At 47.8% G+C, this 25,175-nt stretch overlaps 1 protein-coding gene and 1 long non-coding RNA gene across 7 annotated transcripts; one reads left to right on the top strand and one right to left on the bottom strand.

The window, feature by feature from the left end:
• The first annotated feature begins 623 nt into the window (after window positions 1-623).
• Window positions 624-13,689, top strand: TAFAZZIN (tafazzin, phospholipid-lysophospholipid transacylase). Of its 6 annotated transcripts, none has more exons than XM_040626797.1 (10): window positions 634-1,109; window positions 1,278-1,406; window positions 2,431-2,476; window positions 2,723-2,808; window positions 11,396-11,533; window positions 11,604-11,645; window positions 11,845-11,907; window positions 12,110-12,162; window positions 12,574-12,651; window positions 12,812-13,689. In XM_040626797.1, the coding sequence occupies exons 1-10, from the start codon at window positions 1,001-1,003 to the stop codon at window positions 12,911-12,913; spliced, it is 846 nt and encodes a 281-aa protein (XP_040482731.1). In that variant the 5' UTR covers window positions 634-1,000; the 3' UTR covers window positions 12,914-13,689. The 6 variants fall into 6 exon arrangements, 4 of the variants coding, with proteins under 4 accessions (XP_040482739.1, XP_040482741.1, XP_040482731.1 ...); XM_040626802.1 differs by having other exon boundaries at window positions 636-1,109; window positions 11,453-11,533; XR_005834005.1 differs by lacking the exon at window positions 12,812-13,689 and having other exon boundaries at window positions 626-1,109; window positions 11,604-11,746.
• Window positions 13,680-25,029, bottom strand: LOC121102017. Its single transcript, XR_005834019.1, has 2 exons — window positions 24,666-25,029; window positions 13,680-13,926 (listed from the first exon to the last, which is right to left on the bottom strand). It is a non-coding gene; the product is annotated as an uncharacterized LOC121102017 (long non-coding RNA).
• Between the last annotated feature and the right edge of the window lie 146 nt (window positions 25,030-25,175).

Below are 25,175 nucleotides of genomic sequence, written 5' to 3'. Positions count from 1 at the left end.
AGGAGGAGAAGAAGAAGAAGAAAAATAAAGGATAGACTGCTTAGCGGATATAAGGCTTTCTTCTAGGGTGACAAACATGTTTTCGAAATAGAGGTGGTGGTTGAGAACACTGGAAATGTACTAAATGACAGAAAATACTATATTATACATAGTATCTTTATTATATGGCGTATGTTGCTACATATACATCACACATTACATGTTACATATATATACACATATTGTACAAATCTGTAATATTGTAACCGTAAAACTGTATGCAGATAATTAAGTAAAATTACATAATGTTGCATATAACATGTTATATACATAAAATATGGTATAGAATATAAAATGCTACAAAATATTACAAAACGGTTAATTCCGTTATATGAATTTTGCCTCAGTAAAAATAAAGGGGAAAAAAAAAACTAAAGTAAAAGTGCCCCGTCAGCTCCAGCTTTTAGCGGTGTCAGGTATTTGTACTGCGTAGCCCAAGTTACCTATAGAGACTTTTCTGGGGACGAATTAAGGAGACAAAAAGGACGCGCAGCCGCCAGGAGCCCAGAACCGGCTCTGCGGAGCAGCAGGGCGGGACGGGTGGGGCGGGGCCGCACAGCCCAAGGGCCCGCCCCCGCTGCCGTCAAGCGACCTGAGAGCATTTTGCGACAGGCAGCGGGAGTTGGCCGCCGTCGCTGGCTCGGTTTCCGGCGGGGGTGCGGAGCCCCTGGCAGCCGTCGCCGGCTCGTCTCGCTTCTCGTTGCGACCGCTGGCTCCTGACCCCGGTGGCGGCTCTTCTGTGGCGAGAGAGCGGGGGCCGGCCCTGCTCTGGCCTGACCTGCGAGGTGACCTTGGTCGAGTCCCCTGTCGCGCGGAGCCCGTCCCTGGCGCGGGCCTGTCAGGGACCCAGTTCTCCAGCGTTTGAGGACACAGACTTAGAGCGGCCCCACAGGCTGCCCCGTGGCAGGGGAAGCGCTGGGCCGCCTGGGGGGAGCGGGGGAGCTCGGTCTGGGTGGGGGAGATGCCCCTACATGTGAAATGGCCGTTCCCCGCCGTGCCGCCGTTCACCTGGACTCTGGCCAGCAGCGTCGTCATGGGCCTGGTGGGCACCTACAGCTGCTTCTGGACTAGTGAGTGGGCCCGAAGTCGAGGCAGAGTCGGTCACGGCTCTCCGCGCCCAGCCAGAGTTGGGATTTGGGGTTGTGGGCGTGGGTAGGGGCTAGCTTGGCTGCAGGGAGCCCTGGGACCCAGGGAGAATGAGGCCAAGACCTCTCCCCACAGTCTGTCTCTCCCTCCAGAGTACATGAACCACCTCACCGTCCACAACAAGGAGGTGCTGTACGAGCTCATCGAGAACCGAGGCCCAGCCACGCCTCTCATCACTGTCTCCAATCACCAGTCCTGCATGGATGACCCTCATCTCTGGGGTACCTAGCACCAGGGTTCTGGGCACAGGGAGGCATGGAGAGAACCGGGGAGGGGGCCAAACAAAAGCAGAACAAACTCGCTTTTCACTGGGCTCTGTACACATCCCTGGCACTCCTGTTTCTAGGGTGTCCTGCCCCAAGGATGAAAATATGATTTGTGGCTCCTTCAGTATCCTCTCAGAAAATGACTTGGCAAGGGTCTCAGAAATTTGGAGGGAGCGAGGAAGTGAGGAAACAGCTGCAGGGCAAACTCTGATGGCTGCTTTACTTTGATGCATCAGGCCTGTGGAACCCTCATTCTCTAAACTGTTGAAGGTCCCACAGAATATTGAACAAATCCGAGAACCATAGGGTATCTTGTCAAGGAAGGTCTGGGCTGGAGGCTGGGAGACCTGTATTTTGGTTCCAGGTTTGCCCCAGGCTGAGTTTGTACCCTTCAACCAGCCTCATTTGGGAGCCCACTTTGCCACCTAGAAGTTCCTGTTCTGCTGACTTCACAGGAAGTTGCTTGGCTCCAGTAACCCACATGGCTGGGTAGAGGGGTGTCCAGGGCTTTTGTTGGTGAATTCAGGAGGTTAGACTGTCGTAGAGCTCATGGGAAGCCAGTTGGTCAAATCAGAGCCTTTCAAAGCTCACCCTGGCCACAGGGCAGAGAAGGGCCTGTAGAGTGCCACAGGCAGATACCAGGAGGCCAGGAAGGCGCTTTTAGAGCCATTCAGTAACCTGGACTAGGGTGGAGGCAGTAACAATGGATGGAGAGGTGTAGAAGAATAGGCAGTGGCAAAAGATATCAGGGTGGTAGGCAGGCCAGATGTGGTGACTAATAAGATATGGGTGGGGGTGGGAGAGAGGGAGGAGCCAGGGACAACTTGGGGCCCAGCCCAAGGGACTGGAAGATGCTACTTTCAGCCATAGGGAAATGTTAGTGGTGCTGCCCTGTTCTTCATTCCCCGAAACTGGGTGACAGAAAAAGATGCTCCCTAGGGACAAGGGAAGCTGGGGCATGAAGCCTTTCCTTCTCTAGGGATCCTGAAACTCCGCCACATCTGGAACCTGAAGTTGATGCGTTGGTGAGGAGGAATGGGCCCCTCGCAGTGGGCCTGGCAGGCCTCACCCGTCTCTGCCCAGATTTGCCCTCCTCCTGCTCTGCCCAGGAGGCGGCGTCCAGCAGTACAGGCAGGGCACGGGGTGGGGTTCCACAGGCCCTCCTGTACCTCCTTTCCACATTGCTGATGATGTCAGGCCTCATGTTGGGGGGAGGGCAGGGAATTAGGGTGCAGGGGAGGCAGGGTTGACTGCATCTGTCCCTACTTCAGGACCCCTGCGGCTGCAGACATCTGCTTCACCAAAGAGCTGCACTCCCGCTTCTTCAGCTTGGGCAAGTGTGTGCCTGTGTGCCGAGGTGAGCTGATCCTCCAAGAAGGGGCTCATGGGCTAGTGAATGCAGGGAGGCACTTCTGTGGCCTTCTCTGCTTTTCTTCGGAGCTGGACTGGTGGCTAGTGCTTCTGGCTTAGCAGTACGGGGAGTGGAGGGATCCAGGTGGGACATGGAGCCTGGGCACAAAGGGAGCCAGGGGCCGCTGCCCTACTAGGTTGAGTCCCAGTTGCATTGCTTGGCTGTAGAGGTGTCATTGGGTGCTGGAAGAGTGAGGGCCTTGTAGAGAGCACTCATTTCCTGGGACTGTGGCATTAGAAGTCAAGGAGGCATTGTCCACATCTAAGAGACTCACTGATGGCAGTATGGCATGATCGGTTTGTGGTGGTGGTGGTGGCATGTGCTGGAAAATGCAGGGTTTGGGAAAACAGGCTTGTGGGTTGAGGGTGTGATGCTCAGTGACTACTCAGCACCTCTCGAGAGCCTCAGGAGGTAGAGACCATTTTGATCCCCATTCTCCAGATAGAGGGCTTTGGAGGAATTAAGCCACTGGCCAAAGGTCATGGGGTGAGAGGTGGCAAAGCCAGGATTTGAATCCAGGTTGCTTTTTCCTCTGGGGAAGTACGATATTTTCTAGGCAGAGTACACAAGGAAAGGCATTCGAGACCTAAGAAGCACGTGCCAGACACTGAAGAGGTAAGTGATAAAGGTAGAAAATGTAGGTTTCAGGCCAAATGTGAAGGTTCTGGAATAATCATCTTAAGGATTTTGGACTCTCTTCTCTCAGCAGGGCAGTGATATGCTTCCATCTGTGGTTCAGAGAGAAAGAGAGAGCATCCTGGCTACAGCATGGCTGGTGGGTGGGAGCAGAGCCCAGTGGAGGCAGGGAGCCCAGTTAGGGGCTGTCTCAGTAATTCTGGCAGCAGAGGATTGTAGCTGGGCCTATGGAGGCCACTGTGGAGAGCTGGAGAAGAATACTGCTCTGGAGACAGAGTTGACAGGACTTGTTGATAGATTTGGTATAGGAAAGAGTAAGGAAAAGATAGCTTGAAGGTGACACTAGGTGACATCTGATGACACTGAGCCACTGGGAGGGTGGGATGAAGGGAAAGCAGTGTGGGGGTTGGAAGGGGAGGTGAATTCTATTTTGCACATGTTTCATCTGAGGAGCCTGTCACCTGAGGAAAGGAGCAGTCCCAGAGGCAGTGAGATGTGCAATTCTGAAATTCAAAAGAGCAGTCAGGAATGTATTAGGGACTCAACCACTAACAAAGTCGCAGAAGTAGAGGTAAGATTGCAGAGAGGGACAGTGGATGGAGAGCAGGGGCCAGGACGGCACCTCACCTCAGAGCATAAACAGAGACACAGGCCACCAAGGCAGCAGGAAGCAATGACCGGAGAGGAAGGAAGCAAAGCAGGGCCCCTTGGCACTGTAGAAGCCTCTGGTGACCCTGGAGAAGCCATTTCTGTGAAGTGACAGCCGCAGGAGCTGCCAGGGGCAGGAGGGTGTGGAGATAGTAGGGTTGTCCACTCCTCCCAGAGGTTCAGTTGTGAGAGGAGGTAACCAAAGGGTGTCAGAGGTCAAGGGAGAGTTTCTTATTTCTACTTGGTCCAAGTAAAACATGGTGAAATGCAATACAGTAACCTCAAAAAAGGAAGGGCTTTTAATGAAAAGCTGCAATGCCTACCCCTCCAGATCCTCAGATCTACTCCTTGAATGCTTTCACTTCTTGCTGCATTTGAAGGCTACTTCATTTCTCTCAAACATAAGCAGAAGCTACAAGTGTTATGGCTAAGGACCATGACATTGTTTATCACGCCTCACTCTGAGAGATGGGGACTCTGCTCAGGTTCCTGAGTCTCAGTTCCTTCCTTCTGCAACCTCACACAGAGGCTTTCCATGTCTACTTCTTTTTTCTTAAATTTTATTTATTTTTAAAGTTTATTTTTTTTTAGTGGGGTGTCGAACTCATGACCCCAAGATCAAGAGTACATGCTCTTCCGACTGAGCCACTCAGGCGCCCTCCATGTCAACTTCTTGTCTTGTTCTTCTTTTTGATCTGCATCTAAGTTTTATTCGACAATTAAAAACAGAAAACGAAGGACACCTGGGTGGCTCAGTCAGTCAGGTGTCTGCCCTCGGCTCAGGTCATGATCCCTGGGTTCTGGGATCAAGTCCCACATTGGCCTTCTTACTCAGTGGGGAGTCTGCTTCTCCCTCTGCCTGCTGCTCCCCTTGCCTGTATACACTCTCTGACAAATAAATAAAATCTTAAAAAAAAAACCCAGAAAACAAAATCTTAATTCTAAGCGCTTTCAGTGAGAGAAAGTGGGCAGGCGTAAGCTATTTATCAAACATACATGACGGGCAACAAAGATCTAACAACATGTGTTAAAGCAAAGGAAGTATCTGACATACTTGGCTTCTGAGTTCCAAAATATTCCGTTCCCCCCACCAGCATAGGCCTTATGATATGACGTGAAGTATCAGAGCGATCTTGTACAACATGTACAAGTGAGTAGAAATAGCATTTGCAAAAGCTAAATATTCGTGTGTTGTTCCAAAATCATGGTAGTAGTATTTTTTCCCTTTTATTTAAAATTTCTCTTTTTTAAAATATTTATTTATTTGAGAGAGAGAGATCATAGAGGCAGAGGGAGAGGGAGAAGCGGACTTGCCGCTGAGCAGAGAGCCCGATGTGGGGCTCAATCCCAGGACCCTGGGATCATGATCTGAGCCAAAGGCAGATGCTTAATGGACTAAGCCACCCAGGCGCCCCACTTTTTTTTTTTAATTGAAGTATAGTTGGCACACAACGTTACATTGGTTTCAGGTGTACAACATAGTGATTGACAACTCTGTATGTTATGCTGTGCTTACCACAAGTGTGGCTACCATCTGTCACCGTACAACACTATCACAATACCATTGACTATATTCCCTATGCTGTACCTTCCATCCGTGTGACTTATATTCATTCCATAACTGGGAGCCTGTATGTCCCACTCTCCTTCACCCATTTTGCCCATCCCCAAACCCCTGCTCCTCTGGCAACCATCAATTTGTTCTCTGCACTTGTGGGTCTGTTTCTGCTTTTCGTTTATTCATTTGTTTTGATTTTGCTCTTCCACATATAAGTGAAATCATGTCGTATTTTTCTGATTTATTTCACTTAGCATAATACCCTGTAGGTCCATCCATGTTGTTGCAGATGGCAATGTCTCATTCTTTTTTTACTTTTTTTAAGGTGGAGAGGGCCAAAGGGAGAGAGAGAATCTCTCAGGGCTCTCTCTGCTCAGTGGGGAGTCTGCTTCTCCCTCTGCCCCTCCCCCTGCTTGTGCGACCCCCCTCAAATAAATAAAATCTTTTTAAAAAATTGTATTTATTTGTCAGAGAGTGTGTGCACAAGCAGGGGGAGTGGCAGGCAAGAGGGAGAAGTAGGCTCCCTGCTGAGCAAGGAGCCCGATTTGGGGCTCCATCCCAGGACCCCGGGATCATGACGTGAGCCAAAGGCACACACTTAACTGACTGAGCCACCCAGACACCCCTCATTCATTCATTCATTCATTCATTTTTTTAAAGTAGGCTCCATGCCCAGTGTGGGGCTTGAACTCATAACCCTGAAATCAAGAGTTGCATGCTGTACTGATTGAGCCAGCCAGGTGCCCCTAATCTCATCCTTTTTTATGGCTGAGTAATTTTCTGCGTGTGTCTGTGTATATACCACGTCTTTATTCATTCATTTGTCGATGGACACATGGCTTGGTTCCATATCTTGGCTATTGTAAAGCTGTAATAAACATAGGGGTGCATATATCTTTTTTTTTAAGAATTTATTTATTTGAGAGAGAGAAACAAGCAGGGCCATAGGCAGAGGGAGAAGGAGAAGCAGGCTCCCCAATGAGCAGGGAGCCTGATGTGGGGCTCGATCCCAGGACCCTGGGATCATGACCTGAGCTGAAGGCAGACGCTGAACCGACTGAGCCACCCAGGTGCCCCTGCATATATCTTTTTGAATTAGTATTTTTGTTTTCTTTGGGTAAGTACCCAGTAATGGAATTACTGGATCATATGCTATTTTTAATTTTTTGAGGAACCCCGTACTGTTTTCCACAGTGGCTGTACCACTTTACATTCCCACTGACAGTGCACAAGTGTTCCTTTTTCTCCACATTCTTGCTAACATTTGTTATTTCTTGTCTTTTTGATACTAGCCATTCTGACAGGTGTGAGGTGATATCTCAGGGTAGTTTTGATGTGCATTTCCCTGATGATGAATGATGTTGAGCATCTTCTCATGTGTCTGTTGGCCATCTGTATATCTTCTTTGGAGAAACGTCTGTTTAGGTTTTTTAATTGGATTATTTGGGCTTTTGGTGTTGAGTTGTATAAGTTCTTTATATAGTTTGGATATTTGGATATTAACCCTTGATTGGAAATATCATTTGCAAGTATCTTCTCCCATTCAGTAGGTTGCCTGTTTTGTTGATAGTTTCCTTTGCTGTGCTACACAAAAGCTTTTTATTTTGATGTAGTCCCAATACTTATTTTTGCTTTTGTTTCCCTTGCCTGAGAAGACATATCTAGAAAAATGTTGCTAAGGCCAATGTCAAAGAGATTACTGCCTATGTTTTCTTCTAGAAGTTTTATGGTTTCAGGTCTCATGTTTAGGTCTTTAATCCATTTTGAGATATTTTTGTGATGGTGATAGAAAGTGGTCGTTTCATTCTTTTGCATGTGGCTGTCCAGGTTTCCCAATACTATTTGTTGAAGAGACTGTCTTTTCCCCATTGTATATTCTTGCTTCCTTTGTTGTAGATTAATTGATCATGGAAGCGTGGATTTATTTCTGGATTCTCTATTCTGTTCCATCGATCTGTGTGTCTGTTTTTGTGCCAGTACCATACTGTTGTGTTTACTACAGGTTTGCAGTATTGCTTGAAATCTGGGATTGTGATACCGCCAGCTTTGTTCTTCCTTTTCAAGATTACTTTGGCTATTTGGTGTCTTTTGTGGTTTCATACGAATTTTAGGATTATTTGTTCTAGTTCTGTGAAAAATGCTGTTGGTACTTTGATAGGGATTGCACTGAATCTGTAGATTGCTTTGGGTCATGTGCATGATTTAACAATATTAATTCTTCCAGTCCATGAGCATGGAATATCTTTCCATTTGTTTGTGTCATCATCAATTTCTTTCATCAGTGTTTTATAGTTTTCAGAGTGCAGGTCTTTCACCTCTTTGGTTAAGTTTATTCCTAGGTGTTTTGTTCTTTTTGGTGCAATTGTACATGGAATTGTTTTCTTAATTTCTCTTTTTGCTATTTAGTTATTAGTGTATAGAAATGCAACAGATTCTATATGTTAATTTTTTAAAATTTATTTAGTTGAGAGAGAGAGAGCATGAGCAGTGGGGAGGGGCAGAGGCAGAGTGAGAGGGAGATGCAGACTCCCTGCTGAGCAGGGAGCCCAATGTAGGGCTCGATCCCAGGACCCTGAGATCATGACCTGAGCTAAAGGCAGATGCTTAACCAACTGAGCCACCCAGGCACCCCATCTATATGTTAATTTTGTATCCAACAATTTTACTGAATTCATTTATTACTTCTAATAGCTTTTTGGTGGAGTCTTCAGAGTTTTCTATGCATAGTATCATGTCATCTGCAAATAGAGATAGCTTAACTCTTTCCTTTCTCACCAACATGGATGCCTCTTGTTTCTTTTTCTTTTTTTTTAAGATTTTATTTATTTATTTATTTGAAAGAGAGAGGGAACGCACAGAGGGAGAGTGAGAGGGAGAAGCAGACTCCCTGCTGAGCAGAGAGCCCAGCTTGGGGCTCGATCCCAGGGCCCTGAGGTCATGACTGAGCCACCCAGGCACCCCTTTTATTTCTTTTTCCTGTCTGATCACTGTGGCTACGATTTCCAGTGCGATGTTGAATAAAAATGGCAAGAGTGGACATCCTCATCTTGTTCCTAATCTTAGAGGAAAATCTCTCAGTTTTTCACCATTGAGCATGATGTTAGCTGTGGGTTTGTCATATATGGCCTTTATTATGTTGGGTTATGTTCTTTCTAAACCCACTTTGTTGAGCGTTTTTATCATGAACAGATGTTGAATTTTGTCAAATGCTTTTTCTGCATCTATTGAGATGATTGTATGATTGTTATCCTTCATTTTGTTAACGGGATCTATAGCATTAATTGATTTGCAGATATTGAACCATCCTTACATCCCTGGAATAAATCCCACCCAACTGTGGTGAATGATCCTTTTAACATGTTGTTGAATTCAGTTTGCTAATATTTTGTTGAGGATTTTTGCATCTGTGTTCATCAGGGATATTGGCCTGTAGTTCTCTTTTTTTGTAATGCCCTTGACTGGTTTTGGTATCAGGGTAATGATGGCCTCATAGAATGTATTTGGAAGCTTTCCTTCCTCTTCTATTTTTTGGAATAGTTTGAGAAGAATAAGTATTAACTCTTCTTTAAATGTTTGACAGAATTCACCTGTGAATCCATCTGGTCCTGGACTTTTGTTTGTTGGGAGTTTTTTGATTACCAATTCAAATAATCATTTACTAGTAGTCAGCCTATTCAGCTTTTCTCTTTCTTCCTGACTCTGTTTTGAGCATGTATCTATTTCTTTTAGGTTGTCCAATTTGTTGTCATATAATTTTTCATAGTACTCTTTTATAATCCTTTGTGTATCTGTGGTTTCAGTTATTTTTCCTCTTTCATTTCTGATTTTATTTATTTGGGTCCTCTCTCTTTTTTTCTTGATGAGTTTAGCTAAAGGTTTATCAATTTTGTTTATCTTTTCAAAGAACCAGCTCTTGGTTTCATTGATTTTTTTTTTTTTAGTCTATTTCATTTGTTTCCACTCTGGTCTAATTATTATTTCCTTCTTTCTACTAACTTTGGGCTTTGTTCTTCTTTTCTAGTTCTTTTAGGTGTGAGGTTAGATTGTTTATTTGAGATTTTTCATGTTCTTGAAGTAGGCCTGTATCACTATAAATTTCCTTCTTAGAACTGCTTTTGCTGTGTCCCAAAGATTTAGGAGCATCGTAGTTGAGTGTAATTTTGATTTCAAGCTGGACGGCTCAGTTGCAGCAGCAGGGTTTAGTAGAGATGGAGACAACCCCTCTGAAGCCCACCTCCTACCAGGTAATGCTATCCCAGGTAGGGAAGCCACTGTTCTCATGATGCCCTGAGAAATGGTAGTGAGTGATTGCTCCTCAACTCCAGCCCCTGAGGGAGCTGCTGGGCCAAGTTCCCATTGGGTTGGGTTGGGTTGAGACTCCTGGATGCCTCACTAGCACCTTCTTTTTCTTTTTTTTTTTTTTAAAGATTTTATTTATTTATTCGACAGAGATAGAGACAGCCAGCGAGAGAGAGGGAACACAAGCAGGGGGAGTGGGAGAGGAAGAAGCAGGCTCATAGCAGAAGAGCCTGATGTGGGGCTCGATCCCAGATCGCCGGGATCACGCCCTGAGCCGAAGGCAGACGCTTAACCGCTGTGCCACCCAGGCGCCCCTCACTAGCACCTTCTAAACACTCGGCCTTGCAGAGTGTTAGGTTAAAAGTCCATTTTTTGGTACACTGACCTGAGATAGTCCCAATGTCTGTCTCCTCCTCTTTATGTCTCTTCCTACTTGATAAGTCTGTCTGTCACCGTCCAGTATATGGACAGGGTTGAGGAGATTCTTACTGCATGTGGTCACAGATTGTCTCCACAGGACTCCCAGTCGAAAGCCAGCACATAGCATTAGGCATCTGTATCTGTGTTGTTGCTAACTGCCAGGCTACCTGGGTCCAGTGTCATGGTCTCCAGGTGTCTCGAAGGTGAGTGTTGTTGGCCTTGGGGGCAGTTCAACCCCCCTTTTTCCAGTCTAGCAAGTTTGAGTTTTTCCCAACTCAGTGACACTTTGTGTTGCATCAAATGTTCTCCCTTTCCCAAGAAGCTTTGATAACGAGAGTCTAGTTTCAGGGGGAGCCCCGTGAGGGGGCGAAGGGGTCAGCAGGAGGGAGGGATGGTGGAGGCTGAGGGCTCAGGCAGGCCTGGGAGGCCTGTGAGGAATGGCTGTGGGGACTGGCCTAGCAGAAACCTCAGGAAAGGGTTGCTGTCCAGGATCTGAGGCCCAGGTGAGGCTGGAAATCATGAATAGACCTGGTTGGCTCCAGCAGTACCCTCTGGACCAGGGGCAGCAGATGGTAGGCTTGCCCCAGGGGTGGTGCATTTCAAGGAGAAAGAAAGCTCCAAGAGCTGAAGAGGAAGGGAGGGCAAGGAAAGTGGTGAGCAGGGCCAGGGGTCTGTGAGGGTGCATACTGCAGGAGTTCGTGGCATAGTGGGTGAGGCTGTGGTGGGACCAACAGACAGAAGGTGGGGTTGGAGGCTGGTGGAGGAATTGCCAGGTCAGGATTTCAGTTGGAGACAATGCTGCTGGCTTGCACATGATGGGTACTTGGAGGTTTAGAGGTTACTATTGAACAAAGGATGTCAGGGGCCACAGTGCAACCAGGGCTGAGTCCCCAGAGACAGTGATGGGGGGGTGTCCATGTGGCTGGTGCGGTGGGGGATGAGGAAGTCCTTGAGCTGCTGCTTCATTCCCAGGGCAAGGAGGAAACCCTGAGAGAATAGGCACTGATGGTGCAGGCCTTTTCTCGGCAGGAGACGGCGTCTACCAGAAGGGAATGGACTTCATTTTGGAAAAACTCAACCATGGGGACTGGGTGCACATCTTCCCAGAAGGTCAGTAGGGTTGGCAGGGTTGTACACACCCCTAGCTCCCAAGCCTCACCTCTGTCCTCTCTCTCAACAGGGAAAGTGAACATGAGCTCCGAGTTCCTACGCTTTAAGTGGGGTAGGCACTGCTGCCCGTCTGGCTGGGATGGGTATGTCAGTGGTAGCAGGACGGAGGCAGGCACCGACACAAGGGCTTGCCTTGCGGAGGACCTGGACCAGGGGAGTTGGTTTTAATTGGAAGCGGGCAGGGGTGGCTTTGCTGTAGGCTGGCACCGAAGCTCTGCTCATGCCAACGTTTCTGCCTCTCCCTGGGGTAGGAATTGGACGCCTGATTGCTGAGTGTCATCTCAACCCCATCATCCTGCCGCTGTGGCATGTCGGTGAGCATCCGTCTTGGGCCAAGTCTGCAGTCTCAGGATGGGGGCAGGGAGAGGTGGGGGGGCTTCCCTAGGTTTGGGGGGGGTTTCCACTGGGTGGCAGGGAGAGGGCACCTGGGGTGGTGGGGGCTGGGGCTTCATCTGTTCCCAGGCTACCCTGCTCCACTCCATGCCTGCTTCCTGGCCTCTGTCCATTGTGCTGCAGGAATGAATGATGTCCTTCCTAACAGCCCGCCCTACTTCCCCCGCTTTGGACAGGTGGGTAGGGGCTGCTGACCTTCATCTGTCTTGTCTGCCATCTGCCTCGTGTCTCCCACTCAGCACTACTGAGGCCACATTCAGGAGGAGCTGAGCTTGAAGCTACAGCAGGGGGACCGAGTGGAACAGAGAGAGAGGGACTTCCTGGTACCAAGGCCGGTAGAAGGAAAGCAAAAGAAATCAGGCTGGGTGGGGGTGAGCCTTGGGGTTTAAGCAGGACAGGACGTCTAGAGCATGGACTGCAGGACTTGAATGTCACTGAGCCTGACCACCTCATTTTAAAGAGGGAGCATGGCCATGAGGAAGTGTGCAGCAAATCAGGGGCAGGACTTGGCTTCTGGCTCTCTGGGGTGGTTGGGCCACGGCTGTGGGTACTCTCCCTGTTTCTGTCACCCTCTGGTCTCCCTATAGAAAATCACTGTGCTGATCGGGAAGCCCTTCAGTGCTCTGCCTGTACTTGAACGGCTCCGGGCAGAGAACAAGTCGGCTGTGAGTTGTCTTTCTCCCCTGTACCACCCCCCCTTCCCTGGGCTACCCTGTAGCTGTCTTAGCCTCTCCCGGCACCTTCAGCCTCCCAGGGCCCCTGGGTCAAGCTCCCCTGGACCAGGCTCCCCAAGGGCTGCAGTCCAGCCCCAGTCCTTCCCCTCAGGTGGAGATGCGCAAAGCTCTGACCGACTTCATTCAGGAAGAATTCCAGCGCTTGAAGACCCAGGCGGAGCAGCTCCACAACCAGCTGCAGCGTGGGAGATAGGCGTTACCCACCCAGATGCTGCTCTCCCTTCCTCTTAGAAGGGCTCAGCTGGCCCCCAGGCCCAAGAAAGAGGCAGCTCCAACCCAAGCCCCAGCCGCCTGCTCTCAGTGCTGCCTTTAGGGTCTTGCCTGGCACAGAGCTGAACTGGCGGATGGACTGACGTTTTGAGGTCAGATACATTTTTTTAGACAGATCTGTGCATAACCCCTTATGGGTATCCTGTCCTAGTTGGTGAGCATTCCCTCTGCTCTGAGCTTCTTCAGTCGAAGGAAGGGTTTCAGCTGCTCCTCCCACTTGGCCACGAAAGGAAGAGATTTTGGTAGGGGCCTCCTTCTTTCTGGCCTTCAGGTGTTCTCTTCCAGGGCTGGCATCAGGACGGAGAGTACTTGAAGGGGGGCAGGTGGCCAGGCCAGAACTTTGGGTAGGGGTCCATGAGGCCCTTGGCCTGGTGTTACCCACGTGCCCTGATCTGGGAGCTGCTCACCACCTCCTCAGGGACGGCCATCAGCCACCTCTCTCTTCTGCCCACACTTCCCACAGGCATGGGGTCCTCAGGCAGGGCCCAGCCCTGGGCTGCAAGCAGAAGGGCAGCCTTTTGCCAGAAGTGGAACCCAGCTAAACGGAACCTGCAGCAAGGGCCTGAGACCCCGTCACTTCCCCACATCCCAGGGCCCACCAACTGCTCTGTCTTTTCCACCTCCCTGGCATCACTTGAGTCCCATGGGGCCTGGGTTTTCATGTTTTTTTAACCAATAAAGCATCTGTATTGTGTTTTACCTCTGGCTTCTTCATAGGGGTAGGGATGGGAGGTGACTGCTGGACAGGAAGGCTGGGTCCTTAGAGCAACAAGGGCACTTGAGCAGATGGGCATCAAGCTCTCAATTTCAGTCATTATCGGGGCATCTGGGTGGCTCAGTTGGTTAACTGTCCAACTCTTGATCTCAGTTCAGGTCTTGATCTCAGGGTTGTGAGTTCAAACCCTGTGTTGGGCTTCATGCTGGGCCTGGAGCCTACTTGAAAAGAGAGGGAAAAAAAACCATCAGTCATTATCTGTAATCCCCATAACAAGCAAAAGTAGGGATTAATCTTATTTCACAAAGGAGGAAGAGAGAGGCCCACGGACTTGCTTCAAAACCCAAATATAGTAGGGAGTAGCAAATAGCAATTTGCTCCCCAGGCTGGTTCCTGGGAGGGACAAGGTCTCCATAAGCTCAACATAAGGAAATGAAGCATGAGCAGGAACAACAGGCTGAAACCTGTAGGAACTTCTGAAATGGACAGGGTCAGACAGATCATGGAGAATAACAGAAACGTGAAAAGAAAGAAAAGATGGAACCACAAGAGCGAGCCAGCGGGAAAAGATTCAAAGACGATCAGGACTGTAACTGTGTGTAAATCTATAATTATCTCAAAGGTTTAAAAAAATAACCAGAAGGGGAAAAAATGACTTGTAGGGGGACACAGACTGTTGGCCAGTTTGCATTTGCAGGTCCAAATGTAATACCACTTTTTTCCCACATACATCCATTTGAACAAACAACTACAGATATTTACTGTATAGATGCTGCTGCAATTTGATTTTTTCATATAGACTATTTTTTAGAGTAGTTTTATGTTCTATGTTCACAGCAAAATTTGGCTTGTCCTGGGATTGTGAAATCTACAAATACCATTCACCATATCAACTGTATAAAGGAGAAAACCTGTACGTTTATTTTGATACAGAAGATGTACTTGATAAAATATTCATAATTTTAAAAAATTCTAGCAAGCTATAAATAGGAGGGAACTTTTTAAAAAAGATATCCTTGAGAGAGAGAGGGAAGGAGCAGAGGTAGAGGGGGAGAGAATCTTAAGCAGGCTCTATACCCAGCACGGAGCCCGACGCAAGGCTCCATCTCATAACCGTATGATCACGACCTGAGCCAAAATCCAGAGTCGTTTGCTTAACTGACTGAGCCACCCAGGTGCCCCAAAGGGAACTTTCTTAATCTGAAAGAGTCTATCGACAAAACAAAACAAAACAAAACAAAAAAACCCCAAAAAAACCCTTTCTTAATCTGATGGAAACTATCTATAAAAATAACTAGAGTAAAGATTATTTTTGATGTTGAAATTTTAGAAACATTCCCTTCAAAATTTGGAACAAAATGAGGACGCCAATTCTCAACACTGTACTAGTGGTAACAGAGCAATCAGACAAGGAAAGGAAATCAAAGGGATAATGATTGTAAAGAAAGAAAGAAAACATTCATTACTTGCTGATTATAGGATTGTCTACATAGAAAACCCAAAAGAATTTACAATTTTTTTGAAATAAAGGCTTAGAAAGTTTCCCAGCTGTAAAATCAATACGTGCAAATATCAATTGTATTTCTATACACACACCAGCAACAAAGAATTAGAAAATATCACTGAAAACAAGACACCATTTACAAAAGCTACAAGGTACTTAGGACTCAATCTAACAAAATATGTGAAAGACCCACATAAGGAAAATCTTTTTTTTAAGATTTTACTTTTTTAAATGTAATCTCTACCCCCAATGTGCGGCTTGAGCTCACCATCCCAAGATCAAGAATCGCGTGCTCTACTGACTGAGCCAGCCAGGTGCTTCCCACATAAAGAAAATATCTTTTTAAATTTTATTTTAGTTTATTTCTAGAGAGAGAGAGAGAGCGTGCATGCAAGTGGGAAGGGGCAGAGGGAGAGGGAGAGAGAGAGAGAATCCTAAGCAGGCTCCTTGCTGAGTGTGCAGCCCTACTCGGGGCTCAATCTCACGACCCTGAGATCATGACCTGAGCTGAAATCAAGAGTCAAATGCTTAACCGACTGAGCCACCCAGGCACCCCATATGAAGAAAATCTTAACACTTTGTTGAAAGACATTAAAGAAGACCTAAGTAAATAAAGATCCCATGTTCATCAACAGGAAGACTTGATAATAGTAAAGATGTCAGTTCTCCAGAACTGATCTATTAAATATATAGATTAGGGGCGACTAGGTGGCTCAGTTGGTTAAGCATCTGCCTTTGGCTCAGGTCATGATCCCAGGGTCCTGGGATCCAGCCCATTTTCAGGCTCCACACTCTCCCTCTCCCTCTGCTCCTCCCCCCACTCATGCTCTCTTGCTCGCTTGCTCTCTCTCCAATAAATAAATAAAATCTTAAAAAATATATATAGACTAGGGGCGCCTGGGTGGCTCAGTCATTAAGCATCTGCCTTCGGCTCAGGGCGTGATCCCGGGGTCCTGGGATCGAGCCCCACATCAGGCTCCTCCGCTGCGAGCCTGCTTCTTCCTCTCCCACTCCCCCTGCTTGTGTTCCCTCTCACACTGGCTGTCTCTATCTCTGTCAAATAAATAAATAAAATCTTAATATATATATATACATATACATATATATATATAGAGAGAGAGAGAGAGAGAGAGACTAAATTGCAATCAAAAGCTAATCAGAGTCCAAGGATATATTTGCACACCAGTGTTGAACGCAACATCACTCACAATAGTCAAAAGGTGGAAACAACTAAAATGTCCATCAACGATGAATGGATAAACAAAATGTGGCCACACAGTGGAATATGATTCAGCTACAAAAAGGAAAGAAATTCTGACATGTGTTACAATGTGAATAAACCTTGAAAATGTTATGCTAAGTGAAGCAAGCTAAACATAAAAGCCACATATTGTATGATTCATTTCACTTCTCTGAGGTCCTTAGAGTAGACTTGAGTAGTCCAAGTCATAGAGACAGAAAGTAAAATGGTGGGTGCCAGGGGCTGGGAGAAGGGGGAGATGGAGAGGAAGTGTTTAGCGGGGACAGAGTTTCAGTTTGGGATGATGACAATGTCCTGCCAGTGCATGGTGGTGATGGCTGCACAACAATGTGAATGTATTTAATGTCACTGAACTGTACACTTAAAAATGAGTAAAATGGTGGGGTGGCCTGGGTGGCTCAGTCAGCTAAGCATCTGACTCTTGATCTCAGCTCAGGTCTTAATCTCAGGGTCATGAGTTCAAGCCCCGTATTGGGCTTCGTGCTGAGCATGGAGCACTTAAAAAAAAATGGGTAAAATGGTAAATTTTATATTATGGATATTTTACAAGAAAAAATTTTAAAATAAAAAATTGGCTAAGATGGCAAATTTTATGTATACTTTACTACAATTTTAAATACTGAAAATTTTAGAAATCATCTAATCAATCTGACAAGTTGATTCTAAAATTTTTATGGAAGCACAATAGCCCAAGAGGAGCTTGTTGAAAAAGAAAAAGTGGGAGGACTTGCCTTACCAGGTATCAAAGCTTATTACGAAGCTATAGGAATTGGGGCAGTGTGGTATTAGATAGACAAACTGACCAGGGGAATGAAATAGAGAGCCCCCAGACTGATCCACAGCTATATGGACACTTAGTATATAACAAAAGTGGCATTTTCAGACAGTGGGTAAAAGGATGTTCATCTTAATAGATGGTACTGGGACAACGGCAGATCTCTATGGGAAAAAAAGAAACTTGACGCTACCCCTCACACCATCCATAAAAACGTGAAAAACAGGACAATTTCTAGAAGATAATGTAGGAGAGTATTTCCATAGTCTCGGAAGCAGGGAAAGGTTTTTTTTTTTTTTAAGTCTTTTTTTTTTTTTAAAGATTTTATTTATTTATCTGACAGAGAGAGAGAGACAGCCAGCGAGAGAGGGAACACAGGCAGGGGGAGTGGGAGAGGAAGAAGCAGGCTCCCAGCGGAGGAGCCGGATGTGGGAGTCGATCCCAGAACGCCGGGATCAAGCCCTAAGCTGAAGGCAGACGCTTAACGACTGCGCCACCCAGGCGCCCCCAGGGAAAGGTTTCTTAAACAGGACATAAAAAATACTGATCATAAGGGAAAAAATGGTAAATTTGATTATACTAAAATTAAGAAGTTGTGTTCATCAGAAAACATCATTAAGAGAGTGAAAAGGAGGGGAGCCTGACTGGCTCTGTCGGTGGAGTGCGCGACTCCTCATCTCAGGGTTGTGGGTTTGAGCCCCACGTTGGGCCTGGAGCCAATTTAAAAAAAATAGGAAGATTGATAAGAGCAGACATTTCACAGAAGAGGAATGACAAATGGCAGAGCTGCAATAACAAAGTCCCACAAACTGGGGGCTTAAACCAACAGAAATCTATGCTCACCCAGATCTGGAGGCCAGAAGTCCAAGATCAAGGTGTGGGCAAGGCTGGCTCCTTCTTTTTTTTTTTTTTTAAGATTTTATTTATTCATTTGACAGAGAGAGAGACAGCCAGCGAGAGAGGGAACACAAGCAGGGGGAGTGGGAGAGGAAGAAGCAGGCTCGCAGCGGAGGAGCCTGATGTGGGGCTCGATCCCAGAACACCGGGATCACGCCCTGAGCCGAAGGCAGACGCTTAACCGCTGAGCCACCCAGGCGCCCCAAGGCTGGCTCCTTCTGAGGGCTCTAAGGGTGAATCTGTTCCCTGCCTCTCTCCCGGCTTCTGGTGGTAGCTAGTCATCATTGGTGTTCCTTGGCTTGTAGACAAGTCACCCCGATCTCTGCCTTCACCTCCACATGAACTTCTCCTCTCCATGTGTCTCTTTTTCTTCTTTTTCTAAGATTTTATTTATTTATTTGAGAGAGAGAGAGCACACGTGCACACGAGCAGGGCGAGTGGGAGAGGGAGAAGCAGGCTCCTCGCCAAGCAGGGAGCCTGATGCGGGGCTCAATCCCAGGACCCTGGGATCATGACCTGAGCCGAAGGCAGACGCTTTAACCGACTGTGCAACCCAGGAGCACCTTTTTCTCTTTCTTAAAAAGGCACCAGCCAGGTGCCTCTTGGTTTTGGCTCAGGTCCTGACCTCAGGGTTGTGAGATCGAGCCCCACGTCAGACTCTGCACTCAGCGCAGTCTGCTTGATGCTATCTCTCCCTCTCCCTCTGCTCCTCTGCCCCCCTGCCCCCACGGTCTCTCTCTCAAATAAATAAATCTTTTAAAAATAAAAATAAATAAAAAGGCAACCGTCATTGGATTAGGGCTTGCTCTAACAAATCCAGCATGACCTCATCTTAACTAATTACATTTGCCAAGACCCGACTTCCAAATAAGGTCACATTCTGAGGTTCTAGGTGGGCATGAATTTTCTGGGACATTATTCAATCCACTACATATACCTTATGACCTAGCATTTCCCCACCTAGGTATATACCCATTGAAAAGCACATATATACGTGCCACAAGACATATACACAATTGTTGGCGGCACTGTTAACCATACCAACCAGAGTGGGAAACGACTCAAATGGCCCTCGCCAGCGGAAGGGCTCAACGGCCGGCAGAATGTTTATCTAGGGGAATGCCAAGCAGCAGTAGAGAATCTAGATGCAAAATCTAATACTGAATAATTCCATTTATATAAAGTCCCCAAATAGACAAAACAAAGGCATCCTATTTAGAGATGCATGCCTAACTGGTGCCACGATCTGAATGTGTTGAAACCTAATGCCCAGGGTGCCGGGGTGGCTCAGTTGTTAGCATCTGTCTTTGCCTCAGGTCATGATCCCAGGGTCCTAGGATTGGGCCCTCCATCGGGTTCCCTGCTCCATGAGCCTGCTTCTCCCTCTCCCTCTCCCTGCTCCCCCTGCTTGTGCTGTCAAATAAATAAAAATAAAATCTTTTAAAAAAAAGGAAACCTAATGCGCTAATGGTATTGAGAGATGGAGCCTGCGGGAGGTGCTTAAATCTTGAGGGTGGAGCCCTCATCATCAAGATTAGCGCCTCCTGACAGGCCCTGGGGAGCTCCCCCACCTCCCCCCAAGTGAGGATACAATGCAAGGTCGGCAACCTGGAAGTGGGCCTTCACCCCACCCTGCCAGCACCCTGATCTCGGACTTCCAGCCTCCAGAGCTGTGAGCAATAAATTTTTTTTCCTTTTTGTTATTATTTTTAACATTTCTGCTGTTGCTAAGCCACCCAGTCTGTGGTATTTTGTTATAACAGCTGGAACAAATGAATGTAACTGGTAAAATTCATAAGAACCAAAGTGCTGATCACAGAAGTCAGGTTCATGGTCACTTTGGTGGAAGTGAGAGGGAGGCGATTCGAGAGGAATGAGAGGGGATTTGCAGGTATAGACGTTCCAATTCTTGAACTGGATGATGCCAAGGGAGTGTTTGCTTTGATATGTCATTGCACTGTATGTTTGTTTTGTGCCCTTTCCACCTTTTTGGTCAGCATGTGGGTCAGGCCAGCTGAGGGCAAGTAGTGGGGAGTGTGTGGGGAAGGCGCACCTGGGAAGTGCTGCACTGTGGTCAGGGTGAGTGGGCCCTGGCTGTGGATTCCATCCTGCTGGGAGGGGGGCTGCACTTGCAGTGATTTGGAATTTGGGAGTGAGGTGGCGGCCCCCTCCCCTCATTATCATAGCAAACTCAGCATGGGGCTCTGGGTTTGGGCAGCAATGTTTCAGTGCCTACTGGCTCTTTTCCACGGGTTGAAAGGCTCCCACAGTGGCCATGGTGGTCTTCTGGTCCCTGGATCACAGCTCTGGTGGGGGCGTCCTTAAATCTGGCACTTCCAGGTCATCTCCTGCCTGGCAATGGGCAAGGAGGATTGCTCTTACAGGGAAGGAGGAGCCTGAGTAATTGTGAACACTGATGCCGTCTATCAGGGCAGCTGAGACATCTTGCATTAGTAGGTCATGAAGGGCCTCACGGCAAAGAAATGGGAACAACAGGAAGCACTCCCAGTGTGGGCCCACAAGAGAATGAAACCATCAGTTGTGGAAGGCTAACTAACACACTGGGTTATGCAACAACAGTACAAAGCTACCTGTGTCCCTGCGCAGGACTATAGGCAGGACGATGCCATTTTATCGAGCTCAAGTACGAGGAGACTAAGCATTAGACTGTTTATGGGCACATACATTAAGTGGTCAACCTACTAAGAAAAACCAAATTCAGGCTAGCAATGACTTCTGGAGGGAGGCAGGAAAATGGGATTTCGGGGACACAGATGGCTGCCAAAGAATTGGCAGAGGCCTGTTGAAGTCTGGGGCAGGTTTATGAGGATTCCTTTTATTGTATACTTCATACACAGATAACACAGGTGTGTAAGACACCGATTACATGCATACATGTAACACATCTGTCATCTGTGTAGCACACAGATATTACACATATTTTGCTATATGTTCAGTATTATATTAAAACAGTTTAAGAAGACATGGGGGTGCTGAGGGCCCAGAAGGGTTTTAATTAATTACTGAAGCTTTTACCCTAAAGATGAAGCCCACAGACAGAAGGTGCTCATTGGTACTGTCGACAGTTGGTGTGAATGACTCAGCTTAGACGTCATCTCCTGGTCAGACCCGCCTCAAGCGGGTGCCCCTCTCTCGGCCTCCCTCCCAGCCCTATCTCCCCGCTTTTGAACCTCCATTACCCTGTGTTGTGAACTACTGTCCCGCATCTCGTCTAAATCAGACTGTGAACTCTGGCGGGGGGCGGGTCCAAGTCCGACTCAGTGCCTGGCCTATAGCAAGTGCTTAAGGAAGCCTCGAGGGTCACCACTCCAAAGACCTCTGATAACTCAGAGAGGAATAAAAGCAGGTGAGCTTCCCCATTAAGGATGAAAGCATTTCGGGGCGCCTGGGTAGCGCAGTCGTTAAAGCGTCTGCCTTCGGCTCAGGGCGTGATCCCGGCGTACCGGGATCGAGTCCCACATCGGGCTCCTCCGCTGTGAGCCTGCTTCTTCCTCTCCCACTCCCCCTGCTTGTGTTCCCTCTCTCGCTGGCTGTCTCTCTGTCACATAAATAAATAAAATCTTTAAAAAAAAAAAAAAAAGGATGAAAGCATTTCGGCGAGACTGCTGGCAGCAAGATCACACTTGCGAGAAAGTCTTTGCCTTAAAACTTGATTTAAACAGTGCTTTTTGTGTTCTTCAGTTTGCCCATGGCCACTGGCTCCTCTTGTCATTCTGTGTCACCTTCTTCCGGTCCCCAGGGCATCCATCCCTGCCCTTGATCCCTTCTACTCCTTCCTGTGGCACTGTCATAGAACTTTCCTCCCAAAATGTGTGCCTTGCTGGGTCGGTACTGGGCCTGGAGGACATCACCTATGATGCCGTTTAGGGTCCTTATTTCTTTCCCCATTGGGCACCAGTCCAGGCAGGGTCTCCAGGACTTTGGTGAGTGACTGAATGAGGGAGTGCAACTGAGCCCCAGGGTCATGTGGTGGGCTGGTGCCTCCTTTCCCCACCGCTGGCTGCCCCAGCTCTGGCTCTGGCTCCAGGTCCTCAGTTCAGTTGCTCCCAGGGCCCTTGCCCCCATCCTGCCATCACGCCACCTGGTCAAACCTCAGTCCCAGACCAACAGCGAGCCTCTGGTTTCTCTAGCCTTCTCTCTCTGCCCCTCCATTACTCTGGCCAAGCTCCTGTCATCTCTCTCCCAGAAAGGTGACAGCCTCCTACTGGTCTCTGCTAGCATTCTTATCCCCTCCAGTCTGCTCTGCTTACCACAACCAGATCAGTCCTTTAAAATAAAAATCAGGGGCGCCTGGGTGGCACAGTCGTTAAGCGTCTGCCTTCGGCTCAGGGCATGATCCCAGGGTCCTGGGATAGAGCCCCACATCAGGCTTCTCTGCTGGGAGCCTGCTTCTTCCTCTCCCACTCCCCCTGCTTGTGTTCCCTCTCTCGCTGGCTGTCTCTGTCAAATAAATAAATAAAATCTTAAAAATAAATAAATAAAACAAAAATCAGATCATGGCACTAGGGCTTCAAACCACTCTGGGGCTTCTGGGGACAGAGTAAGCTCCAGTGCCAACCTGTCCCCACTACTGGCCTGGACATTGCCACTTGGAGGCCCCACAACACCCCAAATTTAACTGTTTCCAACTGACTTTATCTCTCAGTCCCCAACTCAGAGAGACCCAAGAGCCATCTTTGGACACTGTCTTCCTCGACCATGTCCTGTCAAGCCCACCTCTTCTCCCCAGGCTCAACTGCCACTGTCCTGGTCTGAGCCACACTTGTGACAACCACGACTATACTCTTTTAAGCAGTTTCTCTGACAAGCAGAGGTAATCAGTGGGCTGTCAGCCGCATGGGGCTGTACACTGTGAGGCGGCTCTCAGCACCCAGCCCTCCTGCTGGGCCTTCCTGCACTGCGTTGAGGGCTCTGCTCGCAAATTGAGTTCTGCTGATGAGAGGCATGGCCCTGGGTGTGGTGCTCTTCTTCAGCAGCCTCCTGGCTTAAGTCACAAATATCCTGGTGTTTTGAGGGGCAGGGGCGGCGGCAGCAGCGGCTGGGCATAGTGTCCGTCCAGGTGGCCAATCAGGAGCGCCCAGCTTACCGCAACTAAAAATGGCGCCACCATGGACCTCTCTGTGCATCTTGTGCTCAGCTGAATATTTCTGTTGAATGGATCCATAAAAGGGAAACTGCTTGGTTAAAGGTCATACATATTATACAGTTTGTTAGATGCTGCCAGATTATCCCCCCAAAATGTTCTACTAATTGATCCTCTTACCACTGTGTAGGTGAGACTCTACTTCCTAACATCCTTGCTGACAATGGGCATTATCAAACTTTCTTCTCAATATTTTATTATGAAAAATGTCAAACATACAGCATATTAGTTTCCTTGGGCTGTTGTAACAGATTACCACAAACCAGCAGGTTTAAAACAACAGAAATCTCTTCTCTCCCAGTTCTGGAGGCTAGAAGTCCAAAATCAAGCTACAGGTAAGTGCACACTCCCTCTGAAAGCCCTAGGAAAGAATCCTTCCTGCCTCTTCTAGCTTCTGGCAGGTCCAGGGGTTCCTAGGCTTGCTGCTGCAACACACTGTCTCCATTGTCACGTGGCCTTCTTCCCTGTGTCCAAATTTTCCTCTTCTTATAAGAATACCAGTTATGGGGTTTAGGGCCCACCTGAATCCAGCATGACCTTATCTTGATCACATCTGCAAAGATCCTACTTTCAAATAAGGTACATTTACAAGGTCTGGATGGATAATGAATTTCAGGAGGTCACACCATTAAATCCAGTACACATAGCAAGGTCAAAAAAAGCTTACAGTGCCCACCCATAGATCCACACCCTAGGTTCTGCCATTAACATTTTACTATTGTTGCTTTCTCACAAACCTATCTCTGTAGTCACACTTCCCTACATTTTGTTTTTGGGGCATTTCAAACTAAGTTGCAGGCATCAGTTCACTTCCTCATAAATCAATCAGTGTACATTTTCTTAAGGGGAGTTCAATATTTGATTATGGTTACCAGCTTTTTGTTTTTTTGTTTCTAATAGTCACCAATCTGAGAAATCAGAAATGGCACAGAAAAAGATAAAAGTCTTCCAATTCTTTTGAGGCATTGTCTCCCACCTTCTGACTCTAGCTGTCACTTTCTCTTTCCTCTCTCTCTCTCTCTCTTTTTTAAAAGATTTTGTTTATTTATTTGACAGAGAGAGACAGCCAGAGAGAGAGAGGGAACACAAGCAGGGGGAGTGGGAGAGGGAGAAGCAGGCTTCCCGCCGAGCAGGGAGCCCGATGCGGGGCTGGATCCCAGAACGCCGGGATCATGACCCGAGCCGAAGGCAGACGCTTAACGACTGGGCCACCCAGGAGCCCCTCTCTTTCCTCTCTTTAAAGCAAACTTCGAGAAAAGACAATCTACAACCATGTCACCTTCCTCTCATTGACATTGCTCTTGCCGAAGTCTCCATTTGTTGCTAAGTCCAAGAAACAGTTTTCTGTCCTCATCTTACCTGCTTCCTGGCAGCAGCTGACACTGGCATTGTTAATCTTGATGTCCTTGAAACCACGCTTTTCCCTTGATGCTCCTTCTCTGATCTCTCTTCTGGACCCTCCTCCCCCCTGCCCATTTTCAGTGCTGTATGTTCTTCTGGACATTATCCTGGGCCTTCTTCTCTCCTCACCCGTCTCAGGGAGAGTTCATCTGTAGAAAAAAGAAACCACTCCTGCAATTTTAAGCGGAAGGAAGATTAAAGCAGGGAGACGCGAAGCCCCGCGAGTGGGGGACCTAGGGAGTGGAACAGTCCAGCCCCGCCCCACTCCCTTTTGATGCCCGCGTTGTCCGCGGCGCGCTGTGGGAGCCAGCGGAGCTCCGCCCTGCCTCCTTTCCTATTTGGAGCGCACGCGCCTGGAGACACGTACAGCCAATCCGTGAAAAGGAGAGGTCCTGAGTGGCCTGAGGTTTGCCCAGTCATCTGCGGATTTGGCGAGCAGGCCTGCACCCGAGCCAATGGTGGCGCGGG

The sequence above is a fragment of the Ursus maritimus genome, assembly GCF_017311325.1.
Source record: "Ursus maritimus isolate PB19 chromosome X unlocalized genomic scaffold, ASM1731132v1 scaffold_X1, whole genome shotgun sequence".
Classification (NCBI taxonomy): Eukaryota; Metazoa; Chordata; class Mammalia; order Carnivora; family Ursidae; genus Ursus; species Ursus maritimus.
Note: the sequence above shows the minus strand (reverse complement) of the source record. Positions and strands in the feature narration are given on the sequence as shown.

Coding starts and splice junctions, on each gene's coding strand:
- TAFAZZIN (XM_040626797.1), top strand. CDS start 1,001: ATGCCCCTACATGTGAAATGGCCGTTCCCCGCCGTGCCGCCGTTCACC. Junction 1,110..1,277: donor CTACAGCTGCTTCTGGACTA/GTGAGTGGGCCC, acceptor CTCTCCCTCCAG/AGTACATGAACCACCTCACC. Junction 2,809..11,395: donor GTGTGTGCCTGTGTGCCGAG/GTGAGCTGATCC, acceptor CTTCATTCCCAG/GGCAAGGAGGAAACCCTGAG.